This window comes from Schistosoma mansoni, chromosome 2 (assembly GCF_000237925.1).
Source record: "Schistosoma mansoni strain Puerto Rico chromosome 2, complete genome".
Lineage (NCBI taxonomy): Eukaryota > Metazoa > Platyhelminthes > Trematoda > Strigeidida > Schistosomatidae > Schistosoma > Schistosoma mansoni.
This window is the reverse complement of record NC_031496.1, coordinates 30,038,736-30,056,961: the sequence shown is the minus strand read 5'-3', so window position 1 is coordinate 30,056,961 and position 18,226 is coordinate 30,038,736. Positions and strand designations below refer to the sequence as shown.

General features: G+C 34.6%; 1 protein-coding gene across 1 annotated transcript in view; it reads left to right on the top strand.

Moving 5' to 3' along the window:
* The window catches only part of Smp_133590 (hypothetical protein), a gene marked incomplete at both ends in the record, with an annotated part of 65,204 nt that extends 49,362 nt beyond the window's left edge, over nucleotides 1-15,842 (top strand). The window contains 6 exon segments of the mRNA XM_018796343.1: nucleotides 2,257-2,259; nucleotides 2,265-2,591; nucleotides 2,877-3,050; nucleotides 7,813-8,130; nucleotides 13,952-14,149; nucleotides 15,633-15,842. Of these exon segments, the coding sequence (XP_018650565.1) occupies nucleotides 2,257-2,259; nucleotides 2,265-2,591; nucleotides 2,877-3,050; nucleotides 7,813-8,130; nucleotides 13,952-14,149; nucleotides 15,633-15,842 (1,230 nt within the window).
* Nucleotides 15,843-18,226: the final 2,384 nt, after the last annotated feature.

Below are 18,226 nucleotides of genomic sequence, written 5' to 3'. Positions count from 1 at the left end.
TTCGTTTAACCATCCATCACTTTTCCATAATAACAATCTCTTAGTATTATAAGCAAAGATGGATAGTAGCTAGCAGTGGAATCCAGGATGTACATCCAGCTGACGAGTCTCAAATAGAACAACGAAACGCGCATCCTGGGTTCCACTGCTAACCACTATCCATCTTTGCTTATAATGCTTGTGAACTAAGGCTATATCGAGGCAATACGCACAGTATGCATATATGGCCAATAAGAGACTGACCAGTTGCAGTCCTAAGCATCAATGGGAAGATTCAAACAAACAATACTAAGTGAATTTAATCTCTTAGTATGTATTGTAATAAGTGAATATCATTTGATCAAGTAAGAGCTAAAAGAATTGATATATTTCTGTGTTAAACTTTTTTTAAATTTTGTTAGTAGATGAACTGAATTTGGTAATGAATGATATACAGATAGCTACACATTTGGATAATATATGCCATCCATTTAACCGAAATTATAATTCATAGTTGTTTGTTTATTAAACTAAGAGTAGTATAAAAGTGTTATCAAGTAGTGTAAAGGAAACATATAGTTTATTTCTCTTTCCGTCTCAGTCAGTCAGTCAGCTACAACGTAGGATCAGGCACATATATACATCGGTCCAAGTTGCCACACCTCATTAGCACACCAAATTCATAGATGTAGTTACTTCAATGGTAGTAACATATATATATATATGTATATATATATATATATATATGTATTTCTCAAATCTACACACTCATGAAAACTGGTCATTGATTCATCAAACATATATACGAAAAGTTAGTCAAATTAGTGATATGGAAATGTTGAATGATTAGTTTTAAGATACAATATATCCGTGATCAATATAAAACACTGTTGGGTTTGATATCAATCTTTGAATTTGAAAACTAAGATATTTATATGGTATTACAGTTTGGAAAGTTAAAGGAGTAGATTTACATAAGTCTAAGAAACACATCAATTATATATTAGTACACGAACCTAAAGAACCAGATGGTATAAAATTGACTGGGACATGTGTTACGTATGCCCAACCACCGACTGCCCCGACGTGCGATGTTTTATGGTGTAAGAGTAGGTTGGAAGAAAGCTAGGGGTGGCCAGACCAAAATGTGGCACAAATCAATGAAGTCACTGACAAGTGGACTGGGCCATGTTGGTAGGTGTAGACTACCTGGTTGGGATTCGCGAGATGATAGCAACCGATGGTTAGAGACCTTGAATGACATGGCTCAAAATCGTTTGCAATGGCGAAGGTGCATTCACTCTTTGTGTTCTACCAAATTCCAATCTTCTGAATTCCTCATGTCTTGATCTTTTTCTCTTTCCAAATTTATTTCACTGTACTATACTCCTTCAATAATTTCTTCAAACCCTAATCTTTTGGATTTCTGATTATACTCCTACTACTTCTACCACTATGGGATTTGAATCGACAACTGCATCTCTGTGCTAATGTGGTATGGCAACTCGAACTGATGTACGTACGTACGAAGTTCTACGTTGTGACTGACTGACTGATAAAATTGACTGACAATTACCTATGTTGTTCATACGGATAATCCCTTCACCTTAGACGCTCACATTTTGTCTCAGTATACCTGGAAAATAAACTGATTTAGTGAATTTACCTTCAATTAAATCATTGATTTAACTAAATCGTAGTAACCAAGTGGGAATTTATGTGACGTATAATGATGTGCTACCTAACTGTCTAAACCTAAGAATAGATGACAGAGTTCTTAATTGGTGAGAACAAGTTCTTTGAGTGCCTAATTTTAGTTAAGGTTTCGTCATGAAGGAATGATATCTAACAAATCAATCATTATAGTTTAGTTGAGTGAATTTTGCAGAGATTGGTTTAATCTATAGGTTATATTTGTCGCAGATTGCTTTCAGTTAGAGCTCTGAACAACTGTTTCATCACAGTACGGAACTCTAATTAAGTGCTCACTCACGACTTTACAAGAAATCGAGCACCTAACTCGTGGGACTATCTGCGTTGGTTTCCAATATTACATTTTCACTCCTAATCATTTTGCCAATATAGAGGGACGATCATCCAATACTATTTGGTTGCTGATACACACTGCTGAGAAGTTCCATACTGGAATAAAACAACTGTCCAGATATTCACAGGTTTCAATGGTACCTCAAGTGAGATCAATCTGTAAAGAATTGAATTCCGATTCCGGTTTTAGTCACCCGTTTCAAAGTAGCTAATCTTTCCTTTTTTTTATAGGTTTAATTCTTACAACTACGGAATCTATACCAATATCCAATGACAATTCAATAATAAATGATAATGATAATTCTACATTAAATAATTCTAAAGTGTTTATCCATTCATCCATACCTGTTTCAATGAATTCTAATGAAGTCTTTAATTGGAACTATCAATCAAATAGTTTTATACGTGTACATGAAACTGAATTAACTGTACCGGATTCATTTTTTGAAACATCTATTTACTCAACCAATTACAATACTACTCCTGTTTTTACACCCACATATTATAAGGAATCAAATCATTTATTGAATACAACAATTGTTACATCATTATCTGCAACGACAACTGTAACTTCGTCAATGAAATCGCATATATCTACACAAAATTATCAGAATTTAACTCATTCAAATTCTGGAATACTTTTGAATTTTCCACAAACACCTACAACACGTAATAATAATATTAATAATAGTAGTAGTAATTATTATTATGATTATTATTATTCAACAAATAGCGAACAAATGACAACAACTACATTAACATCAAGTACAAGTACTTTCATATCATCTCCATCGTCTTCACCTAGTTCTAATAGTTTATCTATTCATAATAATAATAATTATTATAACCAGAGTATTGTAAAAACTAAACAACATAATACTTTACATTGTATAAATGGAAATAGTTTAGGTAAAGCATTACGTGAATTTAATCAATTAACTTGGTTCCGATTTCGTCATTATATACCATGTATAATAAATGCTTTAGATTATCGTTTATCATTCACAGATGACGAACATATACAAGTTAGTTAATTAGTTATCATTATTATATGTGTATTCTTGACTTTTTAATGGTATACTTATTGTCATTATGTAAGGAAAATAATCAATGTTTGAAATTCAGTAATCAAGATACATTCTATTTTAATCTTATTTAGTCGCCCCCAAATGCCCTAGTATGGCCGAGAGTGGGGAGAGTCCGCTCTCCCTCTCCAAATGCTCTCAAATGACCACGCGTATATAGCCTCTGACAGGGAATTCCTACTCACTGCCTTCTCGTGGCAACGGTGTTGTTTACAAAATTGAGAGGACTAAAAGCGAATGTCCGGCGCTTTAACCGGGTTGGTGGACACTGCGAGTTCACCTAGGGGAGTTGAAAAAAAACCCTGATTCCAAACCAATGGTACACATGGGCTCCATTATCCTGAGGGAACAAATGGCGTATGAATCAATCGTTGGTCATCGGCTACCATGGGACTGCATCTCCTTACAATACTCCACTGCCTTGTGGGTCAGGTCAAAGGCTCGGAGTGTGGGCCTTCTAAATAAACCACCTGCTTCAGTTTGGGCACCCGGGCAGCATCACAGCCCTTACACAAATCGAATGAGATTTGTGTGGCACATATGTATCTGGTGCTTCAGTGTACCAATATTTATGTGTTGAAATAAATACATAAGTCTAAGTAAATAAAACTTTCAACCTATAAATCACAGGTTCAAACCCCAACATCATTGGTGAAAGAATCAAGAATATGACTTTTAGATTTCTGCACGGAATTCAAAAATCACATTTAATGAACAGTAGAAATGTCTTTTATATACGAGCTTCAAAAGTTTAGAGAGATGATGAAAAATTGTTTTTCACTACCATAGAATTAAAAAAGTGACCATGTTAAATGTATCAAATAATCAACACTATCCTTAAACCCTTAATCTTTAAACAAACCTTAGACCATTGGACTATTATTTGATGGATAAACTAATCAAAAAGCACCTGCTGCGTTTTTGCGCAAAATCTATTCCTCCAAGCAGCTACAGAGCATTTTCAGGTTACAGCTGATGTTACGTAGAAATCAAAGACCTAACCATAAACCTCTAACCCTAAATAAATAAACCCAATTCATTGTTTTGAAACTAGCAAGGATCCTATGGCCGTTAAGGAACTCAATGAGTTTCTGTGATACACTGTCAAACATGTTATTACGAATGCAAAAATCAACGTTCTAAAAGTCTCTATAGATTAATGAGAATATCCGAAACTGTGCTATAGGCTATCACATGTAAAGAAAGACCTATAAATGCGATTGTAAGGTTTAAGAAAATGATTTAGTCAAAAAGAAAAGTTTCTTTGCTGAAACATCTTCATTCTTTGTAGTTTAGTATTTCTTTTCACCTATTTTATCACCATTAGTGTGGCGCATATGTATCTGGTGCCCTTTTGTACTAATATATATGTGTTTAAATAAATAATAATTTTATCACCATTAAATTATACCTTAAAAAATTGCCGCTGAACCAACAGAAACGATTAACCGTCCTTTTTTAGTTCTCAACCGTTTTCTATGCCGTAACACGGTGACTTGTGTTTATCTTAACACTGTCAATGCTGATAAAATGGTAGCATGAGCATTTTCATGTATAATCGATATGAATTTACTTCATTTCATTTCTACTCGACTGACTTTATAGATCATAATTTCCTATTCGGTTTCCCTGGTAAAAATGATCTTTAAATAAAACTAATCTCTACAAATTGTAATTAAGTTAGATCAGTTATGTAATATTAATATATGTTTAACCACCTGTTACCTTGACGGTCATTTTTATATGGCATAGAACTAGGTTAAGGAAAGCTTAGGATGATCATACCAAAACTTGAATTCAATCAAGCAGGTCATTGACTGCTAGATTGGATCTTGTTGGTTAGTTCCCATTACTCGGTTCTGATCCTTCGATTATCGTTACCAATGGTTGGGTGATTTCTCAGAGTTGGTCGGAATAACTTAGATCCACTTACTCTTTTTCTTTTCTCAGACCTTATGTTTTAAATCCCTAACACCGCTGATATCGTTACTACTTCTACAAGTTTGGTATTTGTCTTAATAATTTCATCCCGTCATGTTGATATGATGTAATAAATTGAACTGGTACATGTGTGCCAGACTCTACGTTCATTATGACAGACTGACTAACTGATAGATTGATATATGAGAAAACATCATTAAGGATGTACTGATTTGGTATCGATACATGAACTTAAGCCAATTAAAAAAAGACAAGTATCATCATATTAGTGGTCAAATAATATCAGTCATTTCATGTAGACTTTAGTTTTCTGGCCTTTCTTGTTGTGACTGTTTCTATTAATTTTAACCGTTTGAAATTAGTTTATTTGTTGCTCCAGAAAAAATAGCTTAAGCTAAGACATCCTTTCTATTGCATGTACATTGTTAATAAAAGTTGGTCGAAGATCCAAAAGGTTTTTGCTTTTTTGCGTCCATTTCGCTTAATACCCCCATCATTCTATACCTTTATTGGTAAAACGATTGCAAAACCCCAGAAAATAGAATTCATTTGTACCTAATATTTACAAACTATTTATTTCCACCTTGGTTTGGCGATAGCTCAGTAAACTTTGCAGATGATATTTAATACATCCTCATAGAGGATCGAACTCAGGATATTGAAGTCTTGTTTAACCATTAGACTACCGAGTCGGCAATCCAATAGCCAGCAATTTCTCATTTCAATCATTTCAAAAGATTGTGTATTTGTCATCCACTACCACTGATGTTTGTCACACATCTGATACAGTTTAACTCCACTGGTCACAGCTTCTTACAGGAACTATGAGAATTATCTCTCTAAATTAGTCACCAGTGAGCTCATGATCAGCTATTAATATCGAAGAATTATGGAGATTATTAATTTTCCTAATTCTATCGTTGGTGTGGATTTCTGTGGAACTAGAATGAAACATTCGTCCAAAGTTTCCTTTTTTGCTGAAAAAAGTTACCATCGAGTTATACTAATTTTGAAAACAAAATCCGTTCTAATTTTTTACTGTTTACGTGAACATTCGTTTTATTTAATTCAGAAATTATTAAGTTTCTCTTTCTTTTGGAATTAATGCATTAGAATCAATCAAATTTTATTGCAAACTTAATGACATTCGAAACTAATCAGTGAAGGTACTGACTGTTGGATTGAGCCCTGTTAGTTAGTACTGACCACTAGGTTGACATCTGCGAGACATGTCATACAATCATCCACGATGACCCAGGTGCATTCTTTTTTTAACTGGCCTTAGAATCTAAGATTCTCAATTGCTTTACAAATTTTCTTGTTCACTTCACCAATCCTTCCCGCCCGCGGGATTCGAACTCAGGGCCTTCAGTCTCGCGCGCGAACGCTTAACCTCTTAGACCACTGAGCCGTCATCCATCAGTGTTAATGTCTAACCTCAACCGATCCACAAGATTTCGCGACCATCTCCAATTGTACTGAGGTAGATACCTGTCTCTACTCGACACGAATCAGCTCGAGCAGGATCGTGGATGCGCACTGCTGAGGATTCCCACAATAGGACAAAACGGCCATCCAGTGCTTCCAGGTTTTCAATGGTGGTCTAACATCAATTGGTTCATGATCTCAATCAATAACTTATCTTCTGTTTCCAGTCTATTACCACTAATACGATTACTACCTCTACTTTGGGATTTGCCCTGATAATTTCATCTCACTATGTTATTAGGGTGTGACTATTTGAGCCAATGTGCACATGTTCCACGTTCTACTTTGTGTATATGACAAACTTATCTTAAGCTATACAAAATATGTTTAGTTTAAACCACTTAATACAGAATTATTAATGGTCTATTTGTTATTTTAGTTATTTGTAAAATACTTAGTCATTTTTCATTTTAATGTTTCTTTATGTAAATAAAACTAAAATATGCATGGTTACTTTTGCTTGGTATAATGGTGATTTGTTCAGTTTTTATTCAAAGTATTGTTTGTGTATAATTTATGTTGACAAATTGGATCGAAAATTAATATTGATCTGATTGTTTACAACATACTAACGCAAACAAAAAAACTAAACTGTGTACTAATTCTTCGACGTCCAATATTCCATTGACGAATTCTAGAAGTTCATTTGACCCTACAATGACTAACAGAAATATCTTTAAATTCAGCCACTATCCATCTTTACTTACCATGCTTGTGAATTTAGGCTATATCGAGGCAATACGCACAGTATGCACATATGCCAATTAGAGACTGACCAGTTACAGTCCTAAAAACATCAATGGGAAGATCCAAACAAACAATACTAAGTAAATTTGAAGTATAAGTTTGTTAAGATATTTTTAACGATAATATTCATGATGAATTTAATGTCATTAGTGGAAACGCTGGAGACTAAAGAGAGATAGGGAGCAAGAAACAGTTATTTTGTACTACTTTTCCACTCAACAAGGGTTATCCATGAGTTCACAACCTTCAGGTGTGATATCCAGAACACACTACTTTTAGTTCAGTGGGATAGAATCCTGTAGTTAATACTTTCAACTTGAATGAATAAAGTATTTATGTTGATTTATGCATCATATAGTTTCATCCTTCTTAGTCTCAGTCAAGAGCTACTTAGTTACCAAACTCTGACGTCAAATTATGGTTACTTTTTCGTTATGGATTGATGTAAACTTGAGGACTAATGGTCATCTTCCTAACTTGGAGAAGTTTATAAACATATATACTGTAACATTTCTATACACCATAGAGTCTATTCATATTTATTGATATTTTCGTAATGAAGATAATAGCTACTGGTATGATACTTCATCCAACCAATTCATCAATAACAAGAAATGACGAAAAGCAGCATACAATGTTCAATGCCCAATCCAATGATAGTTCTTCCTCTACAAGCAACAATAATAATCACAATTCAAATTCAGTTGGTAATTTTGACGTTGATGATGATGACAATGCAAATGGACGAAAAGCGTCAATAAAAAATCGTTCAAAATTCCATTTACATAAACCTACATTATTATCTAGATTGAAAAGTGATTTAAAATCAAGAAGTCTTGGCAAAGTAAGTTGATTTATCTATTTATGTATTATGAATTGTATATATTGTGTAATATATTTAATTAATACATCAGCTGACGTCGTAAAAACTATTTTACAAAGTTAAAGACGCATCAATCTTGTCCACAACCCTCCGTCTCCTTAGAAATTATCAGAAATGGACTACCATGTCATCATTCCCAATTTTTCTAAAATTGTGTTCACAAACGATTTTCCTAGATTCAGTTCATGAACAATTATCGAGGTAGTAAATCAGTTAGCTAAATACGCAAAAGATTGTACATGTTTGATGTTTTTATTAATACGGAACGTTGATCGTCTTCTTGACCCCTGTATCATCCTTGCAGTGTTTACAGATCACTAAAATGCTGTTTGGCTTTAGTATCACCTGCATAAATACCCTTTAATATTTCATGAGCCTCGTGATGGGTTTTTTTTCAGTTTTCACTAAAATCTTAGAAAATCGGATCTCATATTTATTGAAAAGATCACTTACAATTTCTTTCTTAGTGAATGGTGACCAATTTCACGTTTATCTAGTCCTAAATGTTGATCGAAACTTTTAGTAGTTATAGCAGTCCCCAGGAATCCATTCTTGACCTATATTTCGTCCTATTTGGTACTCTATAACAACGTTTGTCTGGGATCTTGAAGAAATTGATGTTCTCTGTGTTATCCGAATTCACAATACCCAGATTCACAATCTGAGACAATCCGAATAACTGTGGTAACTCTTCAGACTCCCAGATTGCTTAACTCACATTTAAATCCCATAAGGAATATCAACTCCTTGAAGGTTGTTTATAAGTCTCGATTAGTACACAAGCTAGCATCAAACATGATTTCTAACCAGCTCCTAACATCAAAACACAATCCACGTTATCCCAACCAACCTAAGCTAGTGATCCACATCGAAACTTTTGATAGGTAGAACTCGATTAGTACCAAAAAGGGCTACATAAACATAACACTGGCCACTGCTTACTAATCAGTCATTTTTAAATGCCCTATCTAATTAATACACTATGAGTTATTGAACAGTGAACAGATTATGCATTATATATATCGGGTTATACATATACCTGTTACTTCATATATCTTGTTGTGCTAACGAGGTATGGCAACTTGAACCGATACATAAATGTGCCTGGTCCTACGTTGTAGCTGACTGACTGATGTTTTATTGTTGAAATTCTGAGAAAAAGCTATACATTGTAAGTAACTTTATAGCCTAACAAGTTGTTACATCAATTTCGTATTTAATATACTATTGATACAATTAAATAAAGTATACGTTTATTTTTTTCTATAATCCAGTTTAACAAAACTAGGCGATGTAAAATGATGAACTTAAAATGTTCATAAAATAGCTTATTAATTATGTGCTGTCAAGTGATTCAAACGTAGCAATCTGGTTTGTTTAAGGTCACGTATTACTAAATGTTTTCAATTATTAAATAGAATTCGATAATATTTTATAATGAGAAGTTAATTTTTTTTGGTGATTCACATGTTCGAATTGTCTTATGCAAACTGATGTTTTTTCCCCTGGTATTGGCTTTATATTCTTCCTTAAGCCTGTTACTCCTTGTGAAGGAATATAAGCCTTTCCCCAGCATTCCCCACCGAACTCTATCTTGGGTAATTCCTTCCACTTGCTAGTCGTCGTTTTGATGTGTGCTTCCAATACCCGACGCAGTGTGTTTCTACGTCTTCCTCTTTTCTGTTTACTTTTAAAATTCTAAGTTAATGCATGCCTCATGATGCACTTCGGTGATTTTCACAATCTGTTTACTATCCACCTCCAACGTATCTTATAGCAACACTCCTACGGTTAATTTCGATTATGGTTAAATTTTATTGGGCCCTTTTATTGACTTACTTAACAGACAGTTTTATTCAAACAGCAATAATTCGCATATTTCTCTGTATCACTATCTTGTCTGTATAAACGTGTACACTTGATCACATGACAGCCAACGCACATATCTCTCTCTAGCTTAAATGTTGATAGCTTAAGTATCTCTTGATGAGCATTTCTCTTTCCTATATATATATGAATCCCATTATTAGCCTTTGCCTTGCCTAGCTGCGCCTTATTCGATTTGACTATGAATTCACCTCTATATTCGCTCTCATACACATATTTGCCTCTCTGCTTCAAATCCGCTCCATGTGTCTGTAGATATGTTATCTGTGCTATCCGCTTGTAAATTGTAGTTGCCGCTTATTGTTGTCTTCTGAATTCAAACACCGTTGGGATTTATATAATATCGGTTATCAAGATGATTGATTAACGAAGCTAAGGCACTACATGTTTCTTAACTTCCCCTTCATCTGGAAGCTGATTTGTTATCTGACATATTTTGTTGTTGCTGATGGTATCCGGCCAACGGACACTAAGTATCCTGCATAGAAAATTGTTCACAAATACCTGTACCATTTTGATTATAGTTGTAGTAGTTCTCCATGTTTCAGCTCCGTACAGTAGGACCGTCGTGACGTTTGCATTGAAAATTCAGACTTCGATGTCTGTTGACAGATAATTGTTTTGAGTTCCAGATGTTCTCCAGTTGTAAGAATGCCGCCCTTGTTTTGCCAATTCTCGACTTCATATCTTCATCAGATCCTCCTTGTTGATCGATGATGCTGTTCAGGGTATGTGAAAGTTTCCATATCTTCTCTATCAAATGTGATTGTGTTGGTGTTCTCTGAGTTGTATTTCAAGATCTTGGTTTTTCCCTTGTGTATATTTAGGCCTACTAATGCAGAGGCTGTCGCCACATTGGCTATCTTCACCTGAATTTGTTCGCGTTTATGAGATAGAATATTATGAATTAAATTTAATGAAATTTTGTGATTAATTATTAACATTACTTTCAAGTCGTCATCTTAGTCAGTTAATAGATTTAATTATGGATAAATTTTAAGACTTCACTGTAACTTAGTAATCAAATGGAAGCTCTGTTCAACTCCAGTCAAACGAGTGCATTTACAATCTTGGACGAACTGATGACCTCCTGCAACTCTTAATTAATTGCTCCCAATCATTTAGCATTGTTAGAACTACTTTTCTGTTCATCTGTGTTACAGTGAATATTTGTTCTACTGGATTAATTCAAGGGGTTTAAATTACTTTTCTATATGAAGTCATTGATGATTACTCTGAAATCAGAACCAGCATTGATGGAACTGGATTTGAAATTCCAAACCAAAGGTTAAAATCTCAGACCTCTCAACACCACGTCTCCCCTCTACTAATATAACGTTTATGGCATTATTTTTCTCTTTATTCACACTAATTCCTACAATACAACTAACTACTTTATATGCTAGGACTGATTTTTCTTTCTATCCTCAACTTCTAGATAAAACACAAGAAAACTCAGTCACTATGTCCCCTCTACTATTCAGACTTGAAAAGTCACATGATTATAAATATCTTATACAAGAAGATCGAAGCGCACCATAAATAAAAGATGTTAATCTCTGTAAATCTGTCATTTTTTTAGTACGATAGTGAGTACTAACTACATTATTAACTTACTGTAACTTATGAACGCTATCAACAGTCAAATGAATTCAATGTAAACTTACAATTAGGACAACGTAAAACTATCATAAACTATTAATCTTATTATGTACTTACATACTTTTTTGATAACATGACATTGTTTACTACTCACTGATCTATCAGTATAACCATAACAATACTACATCATGAGAAACTTTGAACAAATAAGTGTGTAGAGAAATGGTGCATGTTCCAAATGCGGCTAATTACTTTTGTAGGGGCTAAGGATCTGACACCATATCAGAAAGCTATGTGTTCGTATCACGTCGGGTTTACCAATTCTGTAGTGCAGTGCTTCCCTAATCTTTCACCTCAATATCAATGATGCATGAAGTCAGAAGGCAAAGAGAAGCTGCAACTACAGTTTATTATCAAATATCGCAGGCCACAAAGCTGCAGGCACATGAGTAAGTATCAGCGAGCAAGCGCGAGCAATCACATAGGCGGATTTATAGTCAAATTGTATAAGGACACAGAAAGACAAAGCAAAAGCTAATGATAGAATTTAAGTGCATACATATATGAGGAGGAGGATGAGTCATTGAATGATATTTAAACAGTCAACGTTTTGGCTAGAGTTCGTCATGTGCTCTAGTGATCATAACAATACAAAGATATATGCGAATTGTTACTATTCAAATGACAATATCTGTTAAGTAAGTTAATAAAAGGGCTTAACTAAAATCAACCATAATCGAAATCGGATGTAGGATGATTGTTATAACTGTTCTTTCTTTCATCGAATATGATCTAGGTGATTCTCATGGTGTTGGTGCATTATTTTTTAGTTGAACAGGCGCTAGATTGTAATCATACCTTCATTGACAAAATTGAATGAAAATACAGTTTTATTATGACATCAGCTAGTAGTAAACGTATGACTACGATTTAAATTGTTCATGAAAATATATCTAAGACGGAACTTTAATACAAATCCTTTGTGATCCTCAAAACCTATTATTCCAATTTATTACATTAGCTACCACCAGCAGTACATGCTTCAAAAAGAAGTAAACTGTTAGAACTTCTTTACAATTAACATCTCGTTATGTTTAACTGATGTTTGATTTGTTGTTGTCCACAATCATGTAGCTTTTGTTAGCATGTTCGTTTCAACTTTTTTTTCTCTCCCCACCTGATATTTAACCTTCATGTTGTTTATCCTTTTTCTTTTTGGTTGGTATATTGGTTCGATTTCGATGTAAAAACAAGAAAGGTTGATTCAATTAATTAATGTATTCTAATTCCAATATGTCTGTTGATTGATGCTTGACCGGAGTATCAGACTTCTGAAAATTTCATAACATTCTTTGTGTTTCCCTCTGTCCGATATTTCAATGTTTTCCTAGTCTAACTCATGTTGATAGTTGTCCACATGCGTTGATATAGATGAAGCTACATCGTGGCACTTCACAGTTAGCTGTTGTTCACGTGTACTCAGAGATAGAAGATAACTACTTTGTCCTATGTAGTCCTGGAATTTACTAAGGTCTATCTTATAAATGATGTTTGGATTGTCTTTGCATCATTTAACTTATATAACGTTGCTTGTAGAGATTTTATGGACTTACAGACAACTCTTATTTTTAGTGGCATTGATAATCTGTTTTTGTCTCACGGACATTCTGCGTGTAAGACAATATTATCTGTTTACTGGTTTTTACTGTTGATAATGTTAAGTATATCTTAATGACGTTTTCAGGGTAACCATTTTTTTTTCTTCATATAATAGTGATCCTGCAATGTATCTTCACTCCATCGAACAGGATGTGTTTAATTTATAAGCCATTAGCTTATTCGTTTAATTGATAACATATTCGAAAATATCAAAATAACTTAATTTTAGATCAGAAGGGGTTTTTGTAGATATTTCAGTTTTTTTCATAGTTGAAATCATGAGTCAATTGAAGCTAGACCACCATGGAAAACCTGGAAGCACTAGACGGTCATTTCGTCCTATTGTGGGACTGGTAGGTCCTGGGTTCGAATCTCGCGAGTGCGGGATCGTGGATGCGCACTGCCACTGAGGAGTCCCATAATAAGACGAAACGGCCGTCCAGTGCTTCCAGGTTTTTCATGGTGGTCTAGCTTCAATTGACTCATGATTTCAACTATGAAAAAACTTAATTTTAGTGAGATAATATCTTATCACTTGATGAATCATATATTTCAGGCATTATTAGTATAGTAATGGTACTCCAATCAAGGTAATTTATTATCATTCCACAATATCTGATGTTTTTTTATTTAGAGGACTACTGATGGAATGATGATAAATAATGACGATATCCCAACTGAACAAAAACAGTGTAAACAACAATTCATCGATAAACAACATATATCCGGTTGCATACTTACACCATTGTCATCAATACCGAATACATATGTTGAAGCTTATCTTGGTAACTTGGATTTCTTTTTTGTTAGAGAAACGACTGATCTAAGGGAAGTAAGTTCCTTTCGTTACTAATATATTTTCTAATGATAATTATACAAATAAACTATAGATATAACGATGTTATGATTATCACTTTGTTCATACTACATTAGAGTATGAGAAAAAGAGGTCGGCGGTGTCAAAACCTATCATGGTAAACGACTGCAAAATTAATGATGGCAAATTCTTGGCGTATAGCTTTTTTCTCCATAGATTGTGTTTTTTTCCTGAAATGAAACCTTAGTCACTAATTATTTAGTATTCGTGGTAAATTAGGTATACTTCAATTATTCACTTTATAATTAACTTCCATTATGCAAGTAATTTAACCGAAACAGTCTTCTATCGAACAAAATATTAATTTTAATGTTCGTACTCATTATTAATTAAATCATTGTTATAACTTGTGGCCGAGTGGATGCACAGTTAATGTCTGAAGTGATAAAACCTTCAATCAGAGAGCAGCGAATTATCGATTGGAACAGTGACACACGAAAACCGTACGAGCAGTCTAGAGTACGTATCGGTCCTGCTATCTGCGTAGCCCATTCAGTTAAGTCCAGAACAGCCTCTGCGGTATGAATCATTATATTTTAAACACACTGAGTTTATATACCAATCAAACTGACCACATTGTACCATAAAATAGAAAATAACATGTGTACAGGATTTAGCCAAATGTGGCTGTGAATGTGGGAGGCAGTAATCAATAGACTAAGGATAACTCAAGAATGGTAAGTCGTATAATAATAATTCATAGTTCGAAATAAAGCTCATGACAAGGGGAACATGAATACGAACAATTTAGTTATTTGGCAAGTATATGATTAAAAATATATGCATAATATTGGTCCATAAATGGATCCCAAAGTTACCATTCACTATTGTTACCGGGACACAACAAGTATGTTTGTGAATTGATTTTATAAACAGACAGTTTGATTTCCCAATACAAAACATCAATGTAGTTAGAAATATTCATCAGGAAACCCTGAAGGAGGTCAGTTGTAGCCCGAGTAGCTCAGTGACTCCGGTCCGAATCCCGTGGGAACCATCAATCCCCTCAAGATTACATCTCTAGATTAGTGACAAATAGCAACGCTTCCTACCTTCGCGCCTTCTAATATCAAAATACGATGTTGAGTCACTTAGACTAACGGCCACATTGGTCGGTAGAATTCAATCAGCATTAAAGTACCAGGCAAACATGACATTGACCACTCTCTAATGACTAATTGGCATACACAGTTAGAAATATAAACAACTACGCTCCACAACTCAATAGTTTTGTTAGGTATCATGCCATTAGCATTAAGATCCATATATTTTAGATCCGACTCTGTCTGATTGTGTGACATCATCAAAATAAAACCAGGCAGCTACACCTAGTACTCTTTTCTGTTTTCAATGACTTTTTTTAATATAAGTGTTCATATTTATTTCTTGTAAAATATAAACTGTTTGAATAAATTTAGAAATGTTATATGTTTTACAGGTTGGTGGTATATCAGGTTTCTTGCACACAAGTCTAGCTGAAGTACAAGCTGTTGTTGGAGCCCATACAACTAGCCTAGGTGGAAATGCACTGTTATCATATCACTTAAGTGAAGTTGTTGTTCTTCGACCAACTTCAAGAAATCAAGCTCAGTGTTTATTAAATGTTTGCGGAGATATGGCTAGAATAAGTTGGGAAATAACAAAGTAAATTCCTGAAGTCTGAAAACAATTCCAATCGTCAATCAGATAAATCATCAATTCAAAACTTCGTATTTGCACAGTTACCAAAATTTTCAACAATCCATATGTGAATTCGCTCGGGTTTACTTTTATTTTGTTTAATCTGCATAATAAATAAATAAATATTTATCTCTTTCCTTACTGTCGTTTGAATTCATCATTTTAAGCTGATTTCTACTGATATATTGTATTACAATCCTGTACTAATCAAATCATTACTATAATGAGACTCATTTAATTGATGATCAAGCATCTTTACCAGGACATGATTGGGATAAAGTAAAATATAAAACATTAACCAACGAACGTAATTTGTTATTTATCAAAGGTATATTTCTCATCTTCCATTTTATGATATCGAAAATTAGTTATCTCAGATTTCCTTCTATTCGAATTTTGATATAATCGACTCATTATTAGTAATCGTATACAAAATATGTTGTTGCTTTGTTAAATTTTAGCAACAAAAGGACAAGTTTACTGTGCAGCAGTTCGTTCCGTCCTACTTTATGGCAGTGAAACATCGCCGATAAAAGTAGAGGATATTCGTAGGCTACTAGTATTCGATCATAGGTGTCTTCGACGCATTGCTCGTATATCCTGGGACCACCGGGTAAGTAATGCAGTTGTTAGGATACGGGTACTAGGTAAGGATGGCAAATCGATTGATGAAGTAGTGAAACTTCATCAGTTGAGATGGCTGCGACACGTGTTACGTATGCCCAACCACCGACTGCCCCGACGTGCGATGTTTTATGGTGTAAGAGTAGGTTGGAAGAAAGCTAGGGGTGGCCAGACCAAAACGTGGCACAATTCCATGAAGTCACTGACAAGTGGACCGAGCCATGTTGGTAGGTGTAGACTACCTGGTTGAGATTCGCGAGATGATAGCAACCGATGGTTAGAGACCTTGAATGACATGGCTCAAAATCGTTTGCAATGGCGAAGGTGCATTCACTCTTTGTGTTCTACCGAATTCTAATTCTCTGAATTCCTCATGTCCCTATCCTTTTTCTCTTTTCAAATTTATTTCACTGTATTATACTCCTTGAATAACATCTTCAAATCCTAATCTTTCACATAATGTTTATACTCTTACTACTTCTACCACTATGGGATTTGAATCGACAACTTCTTCTCTGTGCTAATTTGGTATGGCAACTCGAACTGATGTACGTACGTACGAAGTTCTACGTTGTGACTGACTGACTGACTGAAATTTTAGGTTGAACAGACATCTTTGAGTAAGACTTTAGTCCAGTTGTTAGATTAAGATGATTAATAATAGAGCGAAAAACATTCAGTAGGTGTGTTAATATATAAAATACTGAAAACATTTCCTCATACCCTTTCATACTGTTTAGACAAATTTACGAATAATATCAAAATTGTTCATTCATTTTAAAGTAGGCACAAATTATAAACACACATATACAACCTGTATAGTGATCATTTCACGCTTGAATTACCTTCGTCTGTCACACAAATTGATAATAGTGACAGTTTCCCTTTGTTTATAAAAGAAAAATTTCAGTCAAATAAATTAATCAACACCTAAATCAACTTCTATACGAAAACTTAAATAAAAACGCAAGATACTTCGGATCCGATGGCCAGACACTATCAGCATGAGTCAATTGAAGCTAGACCACCAGGGAAAACTTTCAAGCACTGGACGGTCGTTTCGTTCTATTGTGGGACTCCTCAGCAGGGCGTAGTAAAAACCTCGGCCTTAGAAAATTTGGTGATTTCCAAGATTCGATCGGCAGATGCAGCTAGTTCATCTATGGCATTGTTTTGAAATGAAACAAGCACTGCCTGCACCTGTTGAGGGAGTTTAGACAAGAAAAGTTGTCGAAATAGGCCATCATCGAAAGTTCGTTGGCCGATGACTTCTCTCATTCTAAGCAACATGTCCGTCGCAGAACCATGTTGTAAGTCGATATTGTTAAGGAGTTGGTCTAACCGTTGTCGATCAGTTAGGTCTCCTCGTTTTAAAATCGATAGCTTAAGCGATTCGTAAGGTTCGGAAACATCACTAGTAAACATACTAGGTGTTACGTACCTGTTAAACTCGCGCGGTAACGCCTTAACTACCGCGAGGAAACGTGTGCGCGAGTCCGTGATTCCGTGCATGCAAAAATCGGCTTCTGCATAGCAGAACCAGGACTCGATATTGTCGGGCCAAAATGGCGTTAACTGAATCGAAATAGGGGGAATAGACTTTAACTTAAAGACCTTGTGGGTGAGTGTTCCTGTCATAGTAATATAGCTCAACGAAAGATGTCTAATTAAAATATATCCTGAGAAAAAAAATTCGGTGAAAAAAGGTATATCACAATATATAAAATT